The following is a 23,356-nucleotide window of genomic DNA, read 5'->3' on the forward strand; positions in this document are numbered from 1 at the left end:
GAGAAAATCAAAAAGGGAAAGACTATATCTGGTTTTACCAGAAATATACTATTTAGAACAGTCTGCTTTTCAATCAGGTTGCATCCTAAAAATATTTTCTTCTTCTGCACCTTATTCAGCATGTATTTTAATCTACACAAGTTAGTTAAAGTAGCAAAAAATCTGATTGAATCAGTATGGGAAATGAGGCCTGTATACCACTTCCCAAGCTGTTCTGTAAAAAGGGTCTATACCATTCTAAGACAGTTGAACAGTGGTTCCTAGCATTTTATTCATGGGAAAACATCCTTAAGTTGGAGATACATAATGAAATTCATCTGCAGTGCAGTACTTTATACTCACTGTAGGAAGGTACTGAAAAATCCCTTTGTGGGACATAAATATTTTTGCAGTTCGCATAGGCACCAAGGCTTCACTTTGGGAACTCCTGTTTTAGAGCATTTATACAATCTACATAATAGGAATTTCTAACTCAGGACACAATCACTAATGTTCCCAGTAATCAGCCTGTTAAGTTTCCCAAACACTAGCAGTTCTGTGTTCGATTGTTGTTTTTTTTTTTTTTTTTATTGCATTTGGGTTTATGTTGTCGTCTATTCTGTACATAAAATATTCTGCCTCCCTAAAAACACTGACTGGCTGCTACTTTTGCTGCATACCCTGTGATTTTGATGAGCAACGGGTATGCAATTTGTTCCCTTCTGGAATAGTAACTGTTTTTTCCACTTCTAACTTTTAACCTTGGTTAAGTCTCTCAGACAGCTATCTCTGTGTAATAAAATGTTTCCAGTGCACAGAGGAGGAACGCATTGCTTCAGGGATTTATGAGAGGTCAGTAAAGGGACAAAAGCTATAGCATAGGAAGCAAAGTAGTAAGTGGCTCTTCCAGACTTCCTCTAGTGACATGCAAAGCAAATGAAGTTTTATTTATGCTGTGGTAGGACAGGTGCCCATACTGCAGAGAACTCGATGGTACTGGTGGTCTCGAATAAGAGATACATGATCGAGCAAGGGTAACAATGTAATCCTTTAGCCCCAAGGCAATCCAGACAGGCCAGACTTCAGAAATACTGAAAAGGCATTAGAGGAACTCTTGTACCTGTTCTGAGATTATACTAGGGACTTTGGTTTCTGGCTCAGTCAATCTGGTATCAATAGGGAGCATTAAAATTTCACTGTAAAATGAAAACAAAATACCTCATACATTTATTTAACAGTTGTTTTGGCAGAACACAATCAAAAAACACAGAAATAACCTACAAAAGAATACTAAGCACTTAAGGAACGGAAAGGGAGCACACTAAGAGCGCACACCATCTGGACAACAGGCTATTTGGCACCAATTTGCAGCTCAGATGCTTGATGGGCCTTTCTCATATGAGGCAGAAATCTTAGAATGGTCTAAATTAAACAACAAATGTGTTCACCGTTTGCTAAAGACGGAGTACACTTAGCAGAGCGTCCAATACAGTAGTTTGCACTTTCATTATAATAATATAATGTCTCTGCCTAGGTTTCAAAGCGTAATTCCTGCTCTGGAAGAGACTCTTAAGTATGGGATGGTGAAGTCCTGTGCTTGTTTTCTATAAAGCAGCAGTTCTAGCGTTGTTTTGCAGAGCACCCAGTGCTAATCCGCACAAAGTAGGCTTTTTGCATAGTGTGAACTTGTGTTTCCATGTATTTGAAAGCTATTTCTTTTTACAAAGAGGGCTATTTTCTAGCTTGCTTTGTTGTTATCCTCAGGGAAATTCCAACACTTCTGGCAAAACCAGAAGATACTCCTTTGCAACTTCCTTAACTTCAAGGTGTGGTGAAAGCAACCATAGGAATCTAACCACTTGCTTTGAACTGACTGATAGGAGAACTGAATTCAAAAGGTGGCCCCAGCAGGCAATCCAGGAGGTATGCAGGCATTTCTGCTATACAACACTTACTTACTGTATTTTTGACCGATAAATGAGCCTAGATTTTTCCATCACTTCTGTGGGTGCAAAGAGGGCAAAAAGAAATCCTCTTCCTGCATCTCTGCACAGCACTGTCACAGCAGCCTCTACAATCGGGGGACAAAGCTTGCTCTTTCTGTGAACTCCCAAAGCGCACATGGATCTAATTACGGGTGACTGTGTTGCCTTAATACAGCCTTCCTACGCATGTGCCTTGTGATCTATTCTCTAATCATATTTTTTTTCCATAGGACCTGTGTCTTACTCAGCACAAACGGTTCTGAAGATCAACCACAGCTGTGCAGCAACCATGACTTGTTTCTCATAGGAATATTATTTAATTTGTTTTAGAAATTAAAAAGTATTTAGTGCATAGAGAGAGAATACAGAATAGCGAAGGATATCTCAGGTTAAGTAACTAAAAGCTGCTCTGGGGAATCAGACTTTTCCCTCCAACAAAGCCTCTGAGTAACTCCAGACAAGTCACTTTAACAAGCAATCACATTTATGCGTCCCTTCTCTTAAGATGCTGACTAGATGCATTAATGTTTTAATTTGAAGTTCTGAGCATTCACAATCAATGGGATCTCTGCTTCGAATGAATGAATTATTATATAATGCTGTTCATCTCAAACATGGGATCATAATTATTTCACATTGGGCATCCAAAAACTCAGTGAATACAGCGAAAATTAACACCTTTATCTGCACAGGAAGGTTTGAAACAACACAGAGTAACTAGGCCAGGAATTATATTTTAATCAACAATAAGAATGAAAAACACACGGACCACTTCTGCATCTCATGCACACTCATTTTAAATACTATGTGGAACAAAATATCTGTGCGATTAACAGCAGCATATGGTTATAAATTTAAAGACTGTATCATAATGAGCGTGGTAGGAAGAAAGTAAAATGGCAAAACTATCTCACTTCTAACTTTCTGATTATTTGATGTTGCAACTTCAAATAATGCTTTTTTAACATAATATACGAACAACAAAACCTGAAACTATCATAAATTTGTATGAGGGATTAAAAATGAGTCTATATACTAGTCAGAGTAATTTTATTTTACACTAATTAGAATACATTATAAAGCCATCTCTGCAAACACATCCAGATTTTAGTGATGGGTTGAAATGTAATTTTCTGGTTCTTACAGCTGAAACAACTTTTTTTTTTTTTTAATTATAAGTAGTTTTAATATAATAAACTGGAAACTAGTTTATTAGTAGACTGGATGAAGAGTTTTTTAAACCATCACAGAGGCCACAAATTGCCAATACAAGTAGCAATTGAAATTTTTTGGCTGGATATATCACTTCTGTCTAAAACATCATTGGCTATTTCAGGAATTGAAAACAAGAGGGCAGGAAAGCCCAGATCTGGGATTAACATGACAGCCAGGAGAAGCAAGGGCCCAAATGGGTCAGTGTCACACTTTTCTTTTCTTTCTTGAACATTTCCACTTTGCTTATTTATTGTATAAGTGAATGAACTTGGGACAGAGGCTGATTTCACAGCACAGTAGGAGAGGAATTTGCTTACTGCTGCTTGCTTATAAAAGCAACGTTTAAAACCTTGGGTTCATATATATGGAGTAAAAAAACCACAGTCTCATCAAAACAGTTGGTCTGATAGTCTCTTTCTAGTTAGGGTAAAGGAAGTTGAAATACTCCTGTGCAGTAAAAGACAGTAAAAACAATCTTCCAAATGCATCTTCACAAGTAACAGTTTTCAAATCACCAGCTCACCTCTGATAACGGAGGAGCAAGATCTGAAGTGCTGCTCTACCCATCTCAGTAAAAGCAGCTATTTCAAGGCCTTTGTACTTGGGTCCCCTATATGCACTGGTTCTTGGTTTACTCTTTAACTGCTGTACTGATTCATACTTTTGCTTCCTGAATATGCCGAATAAAGAGCAACTAAATGCCAAACACGTTAGCCCAAGCATTCTGGCCTTCCCCTGGAGCCCTATATGGGCTGGAGGAAGGCAGCTGGGTAGGAAGAATAAAAGAAATCACCGGCTGAAATAAGGGTGAAAAAGGAGGTACTCCTCTGTATTTGTTAGAAGGATTTTGGTAGTGTTGCCTCTGTTTTAGCGCCAAAGGGTGGAGTAAGTAACCTACTAGCATGCTTTTCAGCCTCTTTTTCTACAATTCCTTTTTATGCTTAATCTTATACAATTTCCAGATTTGTGGAGGAGGCTGGAAATGCAGAGAGTTGGGGGCTTACGTGGAGATACTCCTGCTGTAAGTTCACAGCAGGAGTATCTTTCTGTTATTTTGAAATTTGGCTTCAGTTTGAACTGGACTAACTGATACCTGGAATCTCCTACAGCCTTGCATTTCCATGAATAAGCTCAAGAAAGTCCATCAGTTTTCACAGGAATGGTAAAAGGACACAACCCTTCTCCAGATGGCAACTTCTAGCATTTCCTTGCAGGAAATAAAGGATATGTGAAAGAGGAACCCTCACATAGGCATTTTTTCCCCACTGTTCTTACGAGAAAAACAGAATCTGTTTGAAATATAAGTCTTAGAATTAAAAAAAAAAAAGTTTGATAGAAAGGACAGACTATGCAAATAGCTTATTCAGTATCACAGTGTTAAAAGAAACACACTCACAGCTAGCCCAATGATTCTTAATCTTCTGTCGTACTGTCATAACCCTTAAAAAATTAAACCAAAAAAGTGATGTTATCTTAGATGCAAAGTGAAAATTAGTCAGAGATGTTTTCCGTGCATTTAAAGGTGGGAATAGGTTGACTGAATCAACCAATTTTTTGGTTTGCAAGTTACTGAACAAGGATCTCTATGTTTTAGAAAAATATTACTCATCAAATAGAACGCACATGTCCATACTCTACCAGCAAACATTTGCAAAGAAGCAACACTAACCTTGCACTATATAGGGAGTGTTCTCCTCTCTGACTGCTGAACATATAGGACGAGGGGCAGGAGCTGGAGGCCTGTTCACAATAAAAGACCTGCGTTCTTTCCTTTTCTCCTTCTCCTCATTAGCCAGTATTATATCGTACACAGACTCATCCAACTTAGCAAAAGTGTACGGGTCCTCCTCCTCACCATCTCCCTCATATGTATCTGGGTCTTCTCCGTAACACGCTGTTAAGTCTCCATCACCATGTTCTCTTTCACTTCTGTCTTCCATCAGATTCCTCTCTGAAAAAGAGAGGAATTCTGTTCAGCATACAGGTTAAAGAAAGGAGATTCAGACTAAATTACTGTTTAAATTTTTCTCAAGTAAGTTGGAGTCCTAACTTCACATATAAACTAAAGTGCTCTGATTTTCAGAAGTTCTGATCATCTAAGTCAATAGAGAGGATTTTCCAAAAGAATATTTCCAAATTCAGGGCCTCCTCGTGATTTCACCTCAGATTATCAAAAATGGATGGTTATGTACTGGCCCCCAAATAAGTGACCTTATTTAAAAGAAATATTAGGAGTCCCAGTTGCTCCCACTGGAGTCACACAAACATGTTCTTGAACAGTCAAGCAAAGTAAGTAGTACTTGTGCCCTTGGCATTGTGGAAAGGCTATTTGTTACCTGTTTCAACAATGACTTTGGAATTGAAACCTATTTTAGAAAATGTTGGGTTTTATCTTTCCAACATCTTCAATGTCCCATCTGTTTTTGAGGGTTTGACTAAGATGTACTCTAGGACAAGATGGAAAAAAAAATTGAAAAAGCTCCTTACAATGTAGTTGAAATTTATGACCTCTAAACCCACACACCCAAATAACTTCCTGGGTTACTGTTTCTTCTGTACTCCCTTCTACTGCATATATTGCATAGTCCAACTAATCAGAACTTGCTTTCCATTAGCTTTTACAGCTTTTAAAAGGAATCAGTAAGGTTCCTGCACCTGCATGTGTTTTAAAAACGTATTTAAAAAACTCACAAACTCCTAAGAATTAGAAGCCGTTACTAAGCCTCCTCATCCCATAAACGTTTACAACTCTCTTGTGCTGATCACCCACCTTCCCTGAGCAAACAGAAGAATCACTTGAAATTTTGTACTAAGCCATGTTTTCCTTGTGTTGTTGTCTTCTGCCTGCACATGAGTATCTGATGAACTAGGCTGCAGTCACAACCAGTGTTTTAAATCCTGTGGCTGCCATTTAGAGTAAAGAATTGTTTTTATCTGTTTAGGGGTTCAAAAGAGCTAAATGCTCCTTGTAAATGTGATACAAATGTAATTTATAAATGGCATGTATTAGTATGCATTCTGGCTAAGATATAACAAAATTTTAAAAGAACAAATGTGATAAATATATCTGCCATATTTAATATGAAAAATATTTTGTTTCTATGACATTGTAGAAGTTCTGTTTTTAACCTTGTAGGATGTTTTCTTCTTTTAACTCCCACAGGGGGCACTCTCATGCCATTGCCAAAAGAAAGATACTTCAAGAAGATGGCTGAACTCCGACTTGCCTTTTAGGTATTCCACAGCAATATCTAACAGTAAGTGGCTGACTAAAATATGTAGCAATGACTCATTACAGCTCCTCTTTGAAAAGCAACTATCATCCCAATTTAGAGAAGTCCTGATTTTTTTCTCCCCGCCACTAAAGCTAAAATAACGAAACTAAGGTTAACACTCCAAGAAAAGCACAGCATGTTTTAAATGAACGATTCAAACAGGAGCCTTTTTAAATGAACTCTGTATTACCCTTGGACTCAGCACAGGATGCTGCATAGCAGAGAAACTTTCTCTGCTGGTGGCCATATACAGGCAGCTGGCATGTGGCTGAGATGGACCCATTACTATTGGATGATAAAGCCATATGAGAGCTGTCCCAAGACAGGCATTTACATCAAACCTATACTAATAAATCCCGTATGCCAATCTTGTCCCCCTCATTTATGCACTTATACATCTACCTTTGAGTACTTCATGGGAGGGAAAAGGTATTTTCAACAGTAATTTCATTCCGCCTGTCTTTCTTTTAGAAACCCCTTGTGACTTCCTATATGTAACGAGCTTTTTCTTTTACAGCAGAAAACTGGAGGAAATCCTACCTGAAGCAGGCTGTAAGGCTAGAAAGCTATTTCTATGTACTTGGGTGAATTTTAAAAGTGCTTGGAGATGGTAATTTAGGTCTTTGATAGGTTATGCCACATTTAAAAATAGAGCTAACAATAATAAGCTTTGGCGCAAACTCAGAAGCAATTTGTGTGCACACCTATCAGTAGTGTCCATGACAAGCAATCTTTTTTTCTTTTTTTTTTTACTATTTAAGACCGATATTTAGTTTGAATTCTTTCCTACATATTTTTTTCTAATGAGAAAAAATGATCATCATCCTTTCAGAAATAGATGCCACCAGTATTTTAGCCTTCTCATGCTTGAATCAAACTGCAATGCTTAATTTTAGATTTTTACTCTGGGGTCAAATTATTTAAAACAAGAAAAGAAAGAAAAAAGCACAGCATTTCATTAAAGATTATGATTTCTCCCTCTCTTCAATGTACAACATAATATAGTGTTATATTTCTAACCACAACATTTACTAAAACGTAATAAAATACTATGTAACTTCTCCCACTCTGCCACCTTCTTTTAATTCCACCTGTGAAATTCCAAACTGCATTCAAAATAATATTTCATATTTTTAAATGATAAATATTTAAGTCAACTTGGAAAAAAAATATAACCTCAATATTTTAAAACCTCTGTTGTAAATCCAATTCATCATGTGTTATTTGGCAGTTCTCTGAGATGGGCAGGAGGAAGAAGATCTGAAACTTGAGCCTAGCAGTCCACACGACAGTATTAGCTGTCATCCTTGGTCATGATAATCTTCATGCAGCAAAGTTGATAGGCACACACTTGCTTTACATAATTGGGGCCATACTGTATAGCTGCTACTATTAGAAGTGATTTTACACAATCTCTATAGCAGCACCTGATCAGCATTTGTGCATATGCTTGTATTTGGGGTTATTTTCCTCCCAAGATCATACCTTGTGATAAATTGTGCAGATCATCCTGTTTGAAGGTGCCAGGTAGATTTCGAGGGGGAAGAAGGGGTGGCCTCTTATAGAAAAAGCAGTCTCTTCTGTTCTCTTCAGGATTGTCATCAAGTATGTTGGCGTACAAACTGTCAGGCTTGTTATTGAAGCTATATGAATCTTCCCCTACTTTATCTTCCTCATGTTCTTTCTCTGTTTCTTCCAGGCCATCTTCTACATTGTCTTTCTTTTCTTCATCCACCTCAGCTTCTCTTTGGCATCTTGATCCAATTCCATGCTGATCCCCTGGGTTCTGCTTGGCTTTTAATGCTAAAGAATGCATTATTTCATTTAAGACCATATGGAAACATTTCCTGTTTCAAGGTTTTCCACAGAAGTAACACAATGGTAATAAAACTTTTATGAACTAATACAGTAGGAAAGCTGTCAGATACATACTGTCAGTGAACAGCTTTTAAAATATTTACCAGATAACCTGTGGAAGCTTTTATTATATATTGCTACTCTGGCACGCAACATCTTTGTGCATGCAATTCTAGAGTTATTGTCAGAATTGAATCACACACTTACCTTGCTTGTAATTTGTATCACCCGATTTTCGGTGCAGCACAGCACACCACTTAGTAAAATAAAGCCATAGCTCACACAGCTGTGCAACTTGTTTTTAATACCCTGTGGAAGCTGGCTGCTTGTTCACATCTCTAAAATGAAATAAACATTGCCCTTGGGAGATGAACTCCACTTTCCTGTGTAAACTGAGCATTTATGTCTTTAGTGACCCAGAATAAGACCACAGAATAAGAATATAACAGAGAGATGCACATGGGTAAATTTTCATCACTATGTATAGCATCAAGCTTTGGGTAGTCAACCTAAGCAACACAAAAGAGCAAATTATATAGCTCCTTCAACAGCCCTATAGCCAATGTGTAACAGGTAATACAGAGCCCTTGAGGTAGGTTTCCCATTCCAAGTTATCCTTTGGAAAGGCCTTTCTTTCACCCCTGAATAAAATAGGAGGTTAGGGCATTTAGCTGGTTAACAGAGCCAGCTCTGTGTTCTCCCTCCATGTGTCCACCCCAAGATGTTCCCATATACTGTGGAAGTGTGACAGAGACAGTGGAAATGTGACAGGGCTAACCAGACTTCTGGCTGACAATTTCACGGTGTCTACTGTTTACCCAGATGCGCTAAAGTAATAGGCTTAAACTTAGCAAAGAAGCATCAGTTTCGTACAGAATACGAGACAGTCAGAAAGATAAACTTGTCAACAAACAGGTAAGATAAAAGCGGGATAAAGTTTAGCCTTGCGTTATAGAGATGTGATACTGTAAGATACACATAACTATAAGTAACTGCCATCAGTAAGTGCACACAAATCAAGTCTGCAGTTTTCAAGGGGAATGCATATGACTACATGCATAAGCAATAACCCTGTGATCAACCAACCTATGCTTAGATGCATGAAGAGCAGGCTGCAAAAGTCTACTCTCCATGCCTCCACACAGGAATCGGCCACACCTGTAGGCAGTGTTTCCCCCCATGAAAAGGCTGTTCTCTGAGAATTTGGAGAATTCAGCCGTCTTCCAGATCACTAGCAGAGAGCACCTATTTCCAGAACCTACCAGGAGATGCGCTTGCATTGAGGTCTGTTTTACGGAGCTATGCCTGTGCTAGCACAACTGGACGATACATAAATCCCTTACCTGCCTTCTGCTTCTCCCAGGACATCTGCCCTCCCCAGAAGTTGTGGTAAAGTGCGGAGATCGAAAGCATTAAAATAATTTGACCTCACTGTTTGTATTTAATCCCACAGGTCTCCAGGTTTCATTATTTCTTACTGAACGTAGTGCATGATGTGTCTCACAGCATGACTTACTAATGGTCGGTTGAGTTTCTGAGCCTAACATAACGATGTAAGTGTCATCCTCTTCCACTTCCTCCTCATAATCGGTGAAGTTATCTGACATATTAATCTGGAAAGAAAAATAAAGCACAGTACATGCTTTGGTGACGTAATGCAGGGTCAATAGGGAAACCATTATCCTGAGGAGAAACAGCCACAATTCCTCCTTTTGATTCTGTCCAAAACCTCTGTGTTTTTGCAGAGACTTCTTTTCTACCCGCATACTCAGCTATTCATAAAATCCTTATCGTTCTTTTATGGAGAAAATGGAGACAGAAGCATAGTACATTGGTAACTATGTAGTGGTATACATACCTACTATAGACCGAAAGAGCGAGCGAGTTTGGGTACATATAAAGGACACGAGATACTGCCATGAAATGATATACAAGTTTGCGGAGCAATACAGCTGCGCTACTTCCGAGATTCAGGCTAACTCTTCTTTGCTCAGCACCGTGCTGGGCTGTCCAGATGTACCCATCTGTTCCTGACTGTGAAGCAACCAAAGGTAATGGGAGAGACTGGCAGCAGAAAAACAGAAGGTCTATAGGGCATTACAGAATAGCTCAGGGGTACACAGTGTGCAAGAAATCTCTGGAGAGCTCATTACAAACAGTTCTGTATCCCACTGCTTGGTACCAAAAGACACATGAGCACTGAAGAACCACAAATGGGGCTGTGGAACATGTTAGCAGGTCTACCTCAATGCCCCAGCGTGCCAAGGCTTCATTTGTTGTTCCTCTAGAAAGCTGTTATGTTCACACAGCACCATTCAAAATCAGCCTCAGGAGAGTCTGAATGTTCTTCTCTAAAACTTTAGCATTGAATAGGCACAATCAAGTCCTCAATAATTATTCAGGACTTTTGAGTCACAAAACGTTAACGCTGGGGGTTAAATTAACGCTGGGGGTTAACATTTGAGTACACCAACCCAAAAGCAGGTAGGGTAACTGTGTTCCATGTATCATGCAAGATTAATTATAAGCAGATTAGTGGACAGTCCAGATGGACAAGTGATGAGCAGCTACATGTTTCTGCACGGCACAGAAACTGATTCCTATGAGCTTGTGCCAGATTCTCTGAAAGATATTGTTCCCAGTATCCTTCCACCTCCCAGCATCTGCAGCCACTCTTGTCTCAGAGACTGAGAATTCTCAGGCCTAAAATTAATCACCACCGTGTGAAAGGGGAAAAAAATGGGGGAAATGGTGCATTTTTCTGTGGAAGTGAGAATGCCGCCTTCCTTGCTGCTCTTTGTACATGGTTATCTCACAAGTGCCAGTCTTTATGATAGTGCGGCCATCAGATTCTGCATCAGGGGCCTCCCTTGCATGCTTTGCTTTGCTGTTTAAGAATATATCTAGGCCTCTACAATCCACAAAGTGTTAACCTCTATCTTCTATGCCTATTTAACCTATATATAGGCTACAGAATCTTCTGCTCTGCCTGAACTTCCCCATTGTTTTTCTGGTTTCCCATTACTTTGCAGAAACAGATACCTCTAAAACCCCCTGAAGTTAGAGCTTTGCAGAATATACGATTTAGGCCTGTATATGCTAAATGTAACTGTACAGTTGGGAAAAAAAGGTCTTCTGACAAGTTCTGTATTTCTCCTGTGGCACATAAGATCTGTGCAGAACAAAACAAGCAAGCAGTTAGAGCTCTAGATGTATTAAGCTGTCCCACTATGACAGAGGTAGGCCATAACAGAGAAATGTTTTCAAGGTGTTTACTTTTATCTTTGCAAACAGAAAGTATCCATGGATATATAGGTGATATCTGGGTAACTTAAAGTAGTATACTGGAAGAACTACATTCATCTAGGGAATAACAGATTTGTTTGCTTAGGCCAAAATACGAAGTACTATTACAAGGCCAGCATTAAAACACTCACACGGACACAATAGTTTTAATGGTCTGTCTTGACAAACCTGTAACCCCATCTGTTGATCATCCTCTCATTTTTTCCACACTTTTTCTCCTCAAGTCACAGCTCTTTTCCAGCATTCAGTGTCACTGTACCTGACAGCCCGCATGCTGCCTTGATAATCTCCTTGAATCTGAACAAGTCACGTCACTGGAAAGCAGGAAATCCTTTGCCAGAACTTACAATGCTAAATGAAATGTGTATTTTCTGTGTGGCTCAGCAGTGAATCATTCCATTAAACACCACAACTTAGACTATTTTATTCCCTGCATGTAATTCAGGCTTTGTCAAGCCTACCAGGATATACTTAGAAGTAGTCTCCCCAGATAGCCTCTGCTTCAGGGTGAGATAACATTTTTACATCCTGTGTAAAGATATCTGAAGGACATCAAGCACTCCTTCCTCCTTGGGACAATCTTCTCTTCCCTGAAAGTCAGTGCAGTATTGGCTGAGCTACGAGACCCTCTTCACCCCTCCAGTAAAAATTATTTTTCCTGTAACCAGTATATCCAACAGGAAAACAGCAGAAATGCAGCTCCCTGTGGCCAGTCTCCCAAAGCCTGTAATTTATAGGATTACCCTGGGCCACATCTAAATTCTAATACTAATCTTAATTCTAAAACAATGCAATTTGCACATCTCAGTCAACCCAGTTTTCTTCAGTAAGCCTTATTCTTGGAGAAGCAAGACTTCAAACACTAGATTAAATTGAAGACGCTGCCTTTAATTTGCTTAGGACAAAGGCTATCTAATCCTCTTCTAGACTCTAGGTCTTTTCTAGCTGCTTCTTGGATAGCACTCAAGCTTGCTATCAGACATCTCTAATACATTATCCAGTCACAGTAAAGTCCATTCATTTAGAGCTGAGATAGCTTGCCTGATTTGTTTATAACGTGTAGCCACGACATTCCTTCTAATACCAATCCCAATAGTCAAAGTCTGTAGCTCTGTCAAACAGAGCTTTGCACATTGACCTATCTCCCACCCCACTGTGGCTCAGCATTTCAGATCAGAGCAGACAATCTTGGTAAGGCTGTCCTGCAGGCACAGGCTTAAGGATCTTCCTCTAACTACCAAGCAAGGAGATAACTTTGCCGATCACCTGGAGTTGAATCTGTGTGAGTGATCACCAAAAGAGCAATAGAGAACCAGTGTAGTTCTTTGAGATACGCTGCTCTGACAGAGTCTACTGCTGCCCCCTCCCTCTGCTAATTTGGAGTCCTAATTCTCTTGGGACCTTGAGAAACAAGTTGCCAAATGCTGGTTAAAGCTATCACAGTCTTTATAGTCTTGCTATAGAGGCTGTGAGAGCACGTAGAGCACAGCTGCAAGTACAGCTGTGCTTTTAAAAAAGATCTGATACGATGTGCATGGGTATATTGCTGTCTAGGTCTTCAGGGTCAGTGCAGCCCAAAGAAGGAGTCGCTGTCTTCTCTAAAGATCATGGCGAATGAAAACCAAGGCAATAGGGATCCACGTGCACTTACACTTTCAGAGTCCATTGAAACTGAATGCAGACCTCAGTATTGCACACAGTTCTTTCGTAAAAGTAAAAGCAACACTCTTGAAAGCTGGGAAAGTAGAGGTGAACCCGGAACATTTCTGTAAATGAGTAAGACTATGCCCAAGTATAAATCACCTTGCTGAATCATGGCGCTGAAAGGAATTTGAAAAATCTTTTTATTATCTAAATTGCTAATGGAAAACTGACTAGCACAGGAACCAGGATCTTGTGCAGCCCTAATCAATAAGCCTTTCCATTTTGACAATGAATTGTTGAAAATTAGCCTTATAAACACATTTATTACTACCTCTGATTTCCCCTGTTAGCTGCATTTCATTTTGTGCCTTCATAACGTCCTTAAGTGCCCATGCTACGCTTCTGAGTTTGTCCTTAGTAACCTGATACAGTTTCCACTTCCTGTGGACTTCCTTCCGGAATTTGGTCTCTTATTACACCTTCAGTCTTTTGTCCACAATAAGCAAGTTTGCACTTCTGTTTTAATAGAATTTCTTTAAAATGTCACTTCTTTTTACTTCCTGTGAGACAGCACACAAGAAAGCTTTTCCTTACCAAATCTCTAAGCTCACTGATTTTTTTTTTTTTTTTTTGAAATCCACTGCTATTATTTTGTTATTGCTCCATCCCATCATAGGGACCGTACATTAAAAGGTATGTTAGATCCCTCTCACTAACATCACCTTCTTTCTGGACATTCTCAGTAAGTTTCTCCTGACTGAATACAATCAAAGAAAAGAACCCTGTAACTATGTCCTTCACACCTTCAGCATCATAACCTTTCTGGTGCTTTTAAAAACCTGCTGGACAATCTGTGTCCTGCTGTGTTCTTTCCCAAGTCGATACTGATGATGTCAGCATCCTTATTACGGGTAAATTCTATGTGCTGGATGATCCTGCCAGTTAGTTCCTCACCAAGTCCTCCTGCCACGTGGTTTGACAGCACCTGCAGTACACAGTTTTGGACATCATCCACCTGCTTTCCAACTTTGCTTACCCCCAGGATGTCCAGCAAGTCTATCACAATCTCTGTGTGCTCTTGCAAGCCCATGCATCCCTGGTACACAAACATAACCTGTTTTTATTCCTGTTTCCCCAAGTCAGTGCTTCCTGAACAAGCTATATTATTTCATATAAGCCATGTAAATTATCCCCACCAGCTACCTGTTATGCAGATTAATTGCAAATTTGGTCATCTAAAAGAACTGCATCCTTATCTAATTTCTATACTTTTTGTATTTTTGTATAACTGCCTAAGTTTTTCTGAGGACTGGCCTACTATTCACCTCCTTGTCTTTCCTTTAAGCTAAATAAACATCTAAATGAAATTATAAATAATCTTGTGCCTTTCCAGTTTATAGACCATTCTACAGATCACTACCAACCAGTGTTTAAGGTTCTAAAATATGTACCTTAGCATAAGCAGCCAAAGTCTGAGTATATTTTTGACAAGAACAAGCTCAAACACGATCATGATAAATTCTCTAATCTAATAGAGAGAGGGATGGTTTTTCATCCCTTTTATTCAAAGCAACGGCATGAACACCAAAATCAGATATGCTGGCCTCCTTTTGAAAAGGGAGCATACTGGATCTTCCAAAAAAGATCAACTTCTTAAAAAATGAAAATAGTAAAACAGCTTCTATACTCTCTCAAGTGCAAACTAAAGTCTTTTCTAGACAATTTAAAAAAGAGAACAAGAAAACTGATTTTCTGAAGTGGCATAACTTTGTGATAATTTCATTTCATCATGCAACTTTCTAATCTAATGGAAACTTTATTGATCTCTTCACAAACTGCACAGCTGAAAACCAAGATTGCATCTGATACTTTAGCAAAGCTAATCCATAGAAAAAACTCAGCTGGTTTTACCACAAAATCTGCTTTCATGTATGGCAGCCAAGGCTGTAAAGATGGAGAAACAGATTACATATCATTCAAAATAGTGTTACACTTCACGTTCTAGACCCTATGTCAGTGTTCCTGATCTCAGGAGTAGAAAAAAAATTTCTTAAATGTTTCCATCAGTCAGTGTTTCATTACTGAATCATTTGCGGCTGGTGACCTTAACAGGCTCATCTGGAAATTCAACTGTCTTCCTTATGTAAACTTAAAGCATCATTATAATATATTTCTTCCATGCCTTCCACACAGCCACTTTTGTCTGCATTTTGATGTCAGTTCGCTCTGGATAGATAATACATCCACGTTTCATTTAGAAAGGACTTAAAATTCTGCAACAGGAGGACTAGATCCCAACTATCTCAGTCTTATCAGAATAATGACTTTAGGGCTAAATCTTGCAATACTTAGGGGTAGTTCCCAATGAACAATCATTCCTTGATTATGACAACGAAGACAACCTTGCTTTCCAGGGAGAACTGATGTTGGGATCAGCACTGGGAGGCCTTCCCAAAACACATGGCTGTCTCTCTGGCCTTCTCTTAAGAATTAATACTCTATGCTAGTTGCTCCTAGAAGATGGTGGTAACAACAAAACATTGCTTTCCTCTGTTACTAGGTATCAAGCAGCACTCTAGGCAAGTTTTTTATTTCCATGGGAGGTGAACTGTTTTGGTAAAATCTAAAGATCTGTCCTCTAGACTGAGCAAGTGCTGGGTGGAGGAGGAGTTCTCTCCTGTGCTTTGAAGGCTTTTTTAACCAAAGGGCTTCAGTGCATTGATGGCCGATGCGGACACAGGCCTCACTGGGCAGGGATTACAGGAGTGGGAAGACTGCATCTTTCACAGAACGCAACCCTTCTAGGTATTCAAGGAGGGCTTTAGGGACGCTCACCCTAGCTCCTGCACAGTCCCCACGGCACCACAATCTGCATATCTGAGAACATGCCCTTGGTCCTTTCTCCCTGACACCAGCAGCACCCCCTGGGGCAGCCCCTCTCCTCTGGCGTCGCTGGAAGCACTCAGCATCAAAAGACACAGATGCCTTCACCTGCATGCCATTACACTCCCTTCCACAGTGACTGCATCCTCTTGCTGGGAGTGAATGTAAGCATAGAGGACAAAGGGATGGAAATAGGATGAGTCATCTCAGAATCTCCAGACAGAAGAAATCACTTTCCTTAGTTGGATGTTTCTGTCATTTCTCTGTCATGGGTGTAACAGACACACTCTCTAAAGCAGTTGTTCTTGCTCCTTGTATGGAGAAACTGGAATGAAACACGGTAGTTGGGCTGGGCTTTTTTTTTTTCCCCCCTCCCAAGTGATTTGCTCTTTCTGCTCCTCAGAGCTGCCAGCACTGTCTGTTTAGCCCCCAGATGCCACAACAGAAGCAGAAGGGCCCTGGAACATGCTGCCATTTGAAACGCATCTTCCCAGTTGTCACTCCTTTTGTTCCACCCTTGCTACAGTCTAGGGTGTACTATACCCTTTGTTACTGGGCCCCTGTCACAGCTTTCCCGAATGCAAAGGTGAGAAGTAGATATATTCTGTCAGATGTTCTCCATTTGCACTCTCACAACTTCATGAAACGCAAGCAGACAGTTTGGTAAACAATCTATTTCATTCAGTTCCACCTGTATCCCTGAGCTCTAGCCTAGTGACCAGCCATTTCAGTTATAAAAAAATCTTTCTAACTCCCAAGTTTGCATTAATGCTACTAATATTCACATATTCTACAGTGTAAAATATTCATCAAAGTATTGGAAGTGTTTAAGTATTTATTACTCATTTTCCCAGGGCCCTGTATGAGCACCTAGAGAAATGACTGAAGAAGCCAACTTCATAAAATTGATTGCATGCATAAGGACAGAACCAACACTGCTGTTCATTAGCTTTACTAATGCTAAGCACTTTCACTACCCTATTACCTTGCTTGATAACTCATGCTTGCAAAAAACTAGATGATGAGACAACATAGATTTCTCCAAAGCATGAGCTCAGTGAAACCTGTTCAATCCAGCCTTATAATCAAATGTAAAAAAACACTCGGGAATCTAATCTGGTTTTAAAGCCCTCGTTCTGCTGGGCAGGTGGGAAGAGAGGAGGTGGAGAGAAGTTTTGCTGCACATGTTCTGCCACAAAACGCTGAGACAGAAAGCAGTTTTACAGCAGTGTGGGCTGAATAGCCTGGGGGCTGGATCCAGCCTTTGAAATAGTTGAACTTGGCCTCCTGACCTCAGCAAGTCTTGTCTTAGAGAAAGCTGAAAATAGTACACACTATCCTGCCAGCCAAAACTGCTGCCCTCTCCTGCTTGCTCCCTATCTCATAGTGCAAGCAGTTTGATGGCCGAGGCACTCAGCCTCCTTCAAAGAGCACAACCGTGCCAACCGCCAGGTGCTTTGTGCTGCTGTACAAGGTGGGCCCTCAGCTCCCTTTTTCTCACAGCAAGCGAGTGAGTGCGAGCACCTTGGTGCCTTCGCTCAACACTGTGTCTTTGACTCACTCACATCCCAGGCTGCCACAAGGAGCTGCAAGTACATCATTGCTGAGCCAAGAGGTGAGTGCAATCAACACCTAGAAATGACTTAGAAGACCCTTCTCTCCTCTACTCGTCTACAGGAGAAAAACAGGACTACGAAAAGGATTGTTTTGCCACTGATGCTGTTCATTGCTATATTTTCCATTATTTCCTCTTATTTCTCCATGCATTATTGAGGTCTTGTGATATCAACAGAAGATGACAGCATCCACAGCGCCAGTAACATCCATTTGCCAGCTGAGCTAGAAGTAGCTGCCCTGAACTCGTGCCGCAGAAGTCAGAGGGCAAAAAGAACCAGTATTTAAGATCAGTAACTGTACTTCTGAATAAAGCTGCTCATTCTATGAACAAAAAGCAATGATTACTCCATTACTCAAAATGACTTCTCAGAGTAGCAAGCAATCATAACTTACTGCAACCCCCTCATGCCTTTTTAGTTTCTCATGCAGCTGCTTACAGCATGTGGCTTTTTATCAGGTGACTCGGCATAATAAATGCAGCAGTGTTGTCACTTTTCAAATATATGGAGCCTTACCTCAGTGGTACACACAATTTTCTTTCAAAACCTTATTCCTTTTCCATACAAAATGCACCATCACCTTTCCCAGGGCCCAGATTTCTCTTTTTGGGACTTATGCATGTATAATTTATTTATTTGTCTATATGGCTTTCAATTTAAGTGGCCAGTTTCTCCTTTGCTCCTGTTCAGATTAGGAGTATCTCATTGGGACCTAATGGACTAGCATATTTATTTGCTGACTCAACTAATTCTAACAAATTAGAACAAGATAAATATATATTAAATGAGGTAGAAGAGCAAGTAAGATAATAAAATGACTGTAAAAATAATACAGCAGTAGAGGAAATGTGCACATTTCTGGTGATATTCACAGCAATTTGCAAAACAACTTCTGTCCACAGTTTGCTGAAAGTCCAGCAGCTGCCATACTTTCTGCAATACTGAAAGACAGTGGAATGTTAGAATTCTCATGTTAATGCATTGTAGGTATATTAATACACACTTAACGACTAAAGATACACAACTACACAGAATAAAAGAAATGAGACATGAAACACTCCACTACCAAAATCCAATGATTTTGGGAACAGCTTGAAGGAAATACATGAATGAAATACATGATTTGCAGCATATTAAGAAACTAAACAAAACTAAAACAACAATGGGCACCCAATTTAGGTCTCAAACATTTTAATATGAGCAAAAAGAATTAATGTATTTGAAGAATCTATTGTAATCTTACATAATTTCCTTATGAGCTCTCTTAATAAACCAATTCATCTGCATGTCTTCTTTCAACTGCATTACAAACAGATTTCCTGCACTGCATATCAGCCAGCTAACATCCCTGAATTGATCCCTATTCGCATCATTATTCTGTACAACTTCATACTTGCTTTGTATGCTCATCTACAAACCATGGTAAACTTTCTCCAATTTTTTGTAATTCCTCCTTTTAACTGAACTTCTGGATCAAAAAGAAGCCCTTCCTCTACTCAGCTTCATCACCCCTGACAAACAGCCAATAAACAAAAACAAAGTAAAAGCTTGGTGTGTATACCTATAAATATGTACCTCTTGGTGTTCAAAATGGTCATTTATTATTAGACGGCTTTCATAACTACAAATGTTACAGAAAAATATTACTGCGGGAGAGAGAAAAAGAAACTTCTAATTAGAGAATTTAATTTACTGCTATGTATAGAAATGCTTTTCCATCAAATCACTGCAGCTTCCATTGGAAGAACTTGTGCTCACTCTCTCTTTTCTAAGTATTTCTGACGTTCTCTAATCCAACTACTGAGTATCAAGGGATTTTTCTTCCGAGCCTTCAAGAATAAAATGCCTCCTCAGACTCATTTTAGCTCATTTCTCCTTTAATGACAACTCTTGTTACTTCACTTTTCACACACCCACACAACTCCTTTGAAAGTCTTTTGAATCTTGTATAGTACAGATTCTGCTGAACAAAATATCCACTGCTGTTTGACAGGCTGTGTAATCACTGCAAACTCCACAAAAGCACTCCCATCTTGCCAACAGGTTAATTTTTCAATCTAGCAGGAGGCAAATTTTTCTTATTTTCCTTAATTTTGTCTGGGCAAAATAATAACAACCATTCTCTACAGAGCTTCTCTTTCACCTGATGACAATTACACTGTTTGAACTTTTAGTGTAGTTACTAAATTACTGCTCCCTTAGCAGATCAACAAGTAGCAGAGAAAGGTGGTAGGTAGATTCATTAAGTAATATCTAGGGTTTGTGTACACAGAAAGAAGAAGAACCATTTCCATAAAGACACCATTTGGGAATATGAATGAGACTTAGTAATAAATATATATAAACACACCCCTGTAAAAAGAGACGTGTGTGTGGCATAACCACTGTTTCCAAAGCCTTTCAGGCTGTGCCATCAGCATCATCCTCGATACAACTGAATACTTCCTCCCATTAGCTCATGACAGTTCTCAAGAAACAGCTGTCCAGCAGAAAACTGCCTAGCATAGCCTCGTCTAGACCCCTCACCCCTCCAAAACTTTCCACTTAACGGAATAAGAATGTTATAGATACTACAGAGGTTCCTCCGCTGAGAAGGAGGAGAGCGTTTGCATTGTCTGACTGCTAGGTAGGGAATAACAAGACAGTTTTACATCTCAAACCTATTTATTTCTGCTTTTGTTTCTCCTAGATCGCACATATCTAAAACATTTTTTCTCCAGAGCAAGAAAAAGCCCACTAGCAATAGAGAGTTTTGTTTTATTCTCTTATGCAACAATAGTAAGAAAAAATAAGAATTTTGCTTTGTAAAGCATGATTATGTTTTAGATGACCGTAACATGAATCAGTAGCATGAAATGTTTCAAATACTGCAGGGGTGCAGCAGCTAAATGGGTAGAGGGAAATGCTTCTAAGAGGGTGACAGGCTAGTGGAAGAGCAACACTTGCAGAAGATTTAGATTAGCACAACTGAAGAGCTCATGCTTAAGGAGGAAGAGCAAATAACTGGCATTTAATGAGGTACTGGGCCAGTGAAATAATCAATGATTCTACCTGGAAGGAAAGGAACAGGATGAGCGCGGGCTGAGTAAATGCATCACCCCTGCCTACAGCCCATGAGTCTTTCAATGCCTTTGCACTTTAATGAGGACAAACACGGTCCGATTGAGCAGAAGAACCCACAGTCTTTCAGGAGGGTGCATTTCAAAGCCCTGTGCTCCTGATTACTTAAAAGCATGTCATGCACTGGACTCAAAGACAGCTGCATAGATGCTACGGGCAGAACATTTATGATTTATCAGTGGGCTGTAGCTTTACAGCATAAATAAATAATTTCTCATTTCCTGTCCTATTTTCTATATATATACTGCATACAGTGTTACTCCAGCAAACAGATGCTATGTTTTGTATTAGCAGAACTACATTGTAGAGGCTGATAAACTCATGACATTATTTATGTTCTGCTCTCAAATAACGGAAATTTCTAAGCCCTCTGGTGACCTCCAAGATTTAGCTCTTTCCCCTCGATCCTGCTGCATGAAAGTTTTTCTTCTTTCATGGAAACCAGTGGGAGTTTTGCTCTGCCTAGCCTAGATTTTTCTATATCAAATTTAAGGAGAGCAGGATAAAGGGCCTATATCTGTGAAACACTGTGGTATTTCTACAATGTGCTCCGTGCATACACGTTATCACTAGCCAGAGTTTTCAGATACAGGCGCTTATATTCAAGTTCTTAAAACCATCCTCACATTCCTAAACAATAGCTAGGATAAAGAATGAAAATAGTAGTTGCAATATCAGCTATTATCTGTACTTCACTCAACTGTGTCTCTTAAAAAGCTACTGTTCTCAGGCTGCACAAACATAGACCAAGAAAAATTATCTTGTGAAACATTTCTTCCGTGGGGAAAACATTGATATAGCATGTGGTAAAATTAGGCTCTTTTTCAGAAACAAAAGCTGGAAATAAAGTAAAATATAATTCTCCCTTTGAAACACACACCACCTTTAGTCAATCAGATAAATTATTAGCCCTTGAATGCATCCAAACTTGGTGCATGTATTGGTTTTCAGATTCAAATATTGTAAAATTGTTGCTAATATCCTGATCATTCTACGTTATCGTTTTAGTTCAGGTACATCTTCATGTGTAAACTGAGGGACAATGATCCTGCAGTCAAAACAACAGAAAGCAAATCAGAAGACAGGCTCTGCTAGAGACATCATCTCCTTCTCTTTCTGTAAAATGGGGATGTTAATTTACCTGCCCAATGTCAGTGAAACCCTTTCTCCTGCTCCCAAGAAACAAAGTAGGCGTTTGATCAGTGACCTTTACACTTTTCTCTTCAGACAAATAATTTCTCTTTAAGATATTTTGTTATTTTCATATGTTTGTGCAAGAGTTGGTTTTACTTTGAAAATGAGTTTTTGCTACTTTTAAACCGTAATTCATAATCCCAGAAATACATCCTGCATTTATAGGAAATAACCAAAAGAGGCAAAAACATCCAGTCCAGTCTGGGTTAACCTGCATACAACAGGCAAACAGTATAAAGTTCACTTTCATGGGTTCTACAGACCCGGTGCCAATCTAGAGCACCAGACAGAGGAGAGAAGAGGCCACTAGAGAAAAAGAATACCAAGCTACCAGTTGGGTTTTTTTTTTCAGGTAATCTTTTTTTTAAGTCAATGAAAACTTGCAAAATAAAATTATTTTCAATGATTTGTTATGTAATAAAGAATAATTTAATAATAATTTTAACATTTTAAATGTACTTTTAATAACTATTAAAATTATTTCAATAATTTATAAGTATAATAATTATTAAATAATAACTGTATTTCACTTGCACATTTCTATGGCGAGAAACTCTTGTGATGTTTGAGAAAAAATTAAGCAACGTGGAATACGAGTTCACAAAAAATACTACTGAAAGAAACAAAGGTTTCTCTCTGCCATGCTCTCATATCTTAAGGAAAACACCTAGTCATCTTGGCTTTGTTTTTCCTACAAACAGCAACAAACCAACACATGGATTGATCTTTGCTATGATACTGTCCAGAGAGTACTCCCATGTTAACTGTACTTCAATTCTCAGCGACCTATTGTGAAATCCGGTGTCATGTGCAATCCTCCCATCTAGCCGAGAGCATCCTTCCTGATTTACGGGGTTGCATTTGTTCTAGCTTTCTTTCTGCCTCCACCTGCCATAAGCTATGCTGCTGCTTTCCATAGAAACCCTTACATATGGCCCTGAATCCCTTCTGAATTTTGTATGGACAAACAAGGACTGAACAGCATAATGCATTGAATTGTATGCTATATACCACAAAATATGTCGTAGTTGAGGAAAGATTAAACAAGCATGATTGTTTTGCATGAATGTGAAATAAATGTAACCGCTAACTGATGACTGAAGTACAAATAGTTGCTGCTTGCAGGAAGCAACCAGCTACCTGCTAGAAGTTATACAAATTATTCTTAATCACATGATATGTGTCGAGGCCTATTTCTATCTCAGGAGGGCAAGAGAGAAGAAAAGACAACTTATAATTTTAAGATACTAGTCTATGTAAATTCTTTTTAAAAGAGTCTATA

At 39.2% G+C, this 23,356-nt stretch overlaps 1 protein-coding gene across 8 annotated transcripts in view; it reads right to left on the reverse strand.

The window, feature by feature from the left end:
• The window catches only part of BANK1 (B cell scaffold protein with ankyrin repeats 1), a 160,410-nt gene that overhangs the window by 19,636 nt on the left and 117,418 nt on the right, over positions 1–23,356 (reverse strand). For 7 of the 8 annotated variants that reach the window (XM_068942001.1, XM_068941997.1, XM_068942000.1 and 4 more), the window contains 3 exons: positions 9,828–9,924; positions 7,940–8,257; positions 4,849–5,130 (listed from right to left, as the gene is read on the reverse strand). In XM_068942001.1, the coding sequence (XP_068798102.1) occupies positions 4,849–5,130; positions 7,940–8,257; positions 9,828–9,924 (697 nt within the window). The remainder of the gene's footprint in view (positions 1–4,848; positions 5,131–7,939; positions 8,258–9,827; positions 9,925–23,356) is intronic. The other variant, XM_068942003.1, reaches the window with a different exon arrangement.

Source organism: Struthio camelus, chromosome 4, assembly GCF_040807025.1.
Source record: "Struthio camelus isolate bStrCam1 chromosome 4, bStrCam1.hap1, whole genome shotgun sequence".
Taxonomy (NCBI): Eukaryota; Metazoa; Chordata; class Aves; order Struthioniformes; family Struthionidae; genus Struthio; species Struthio camelus.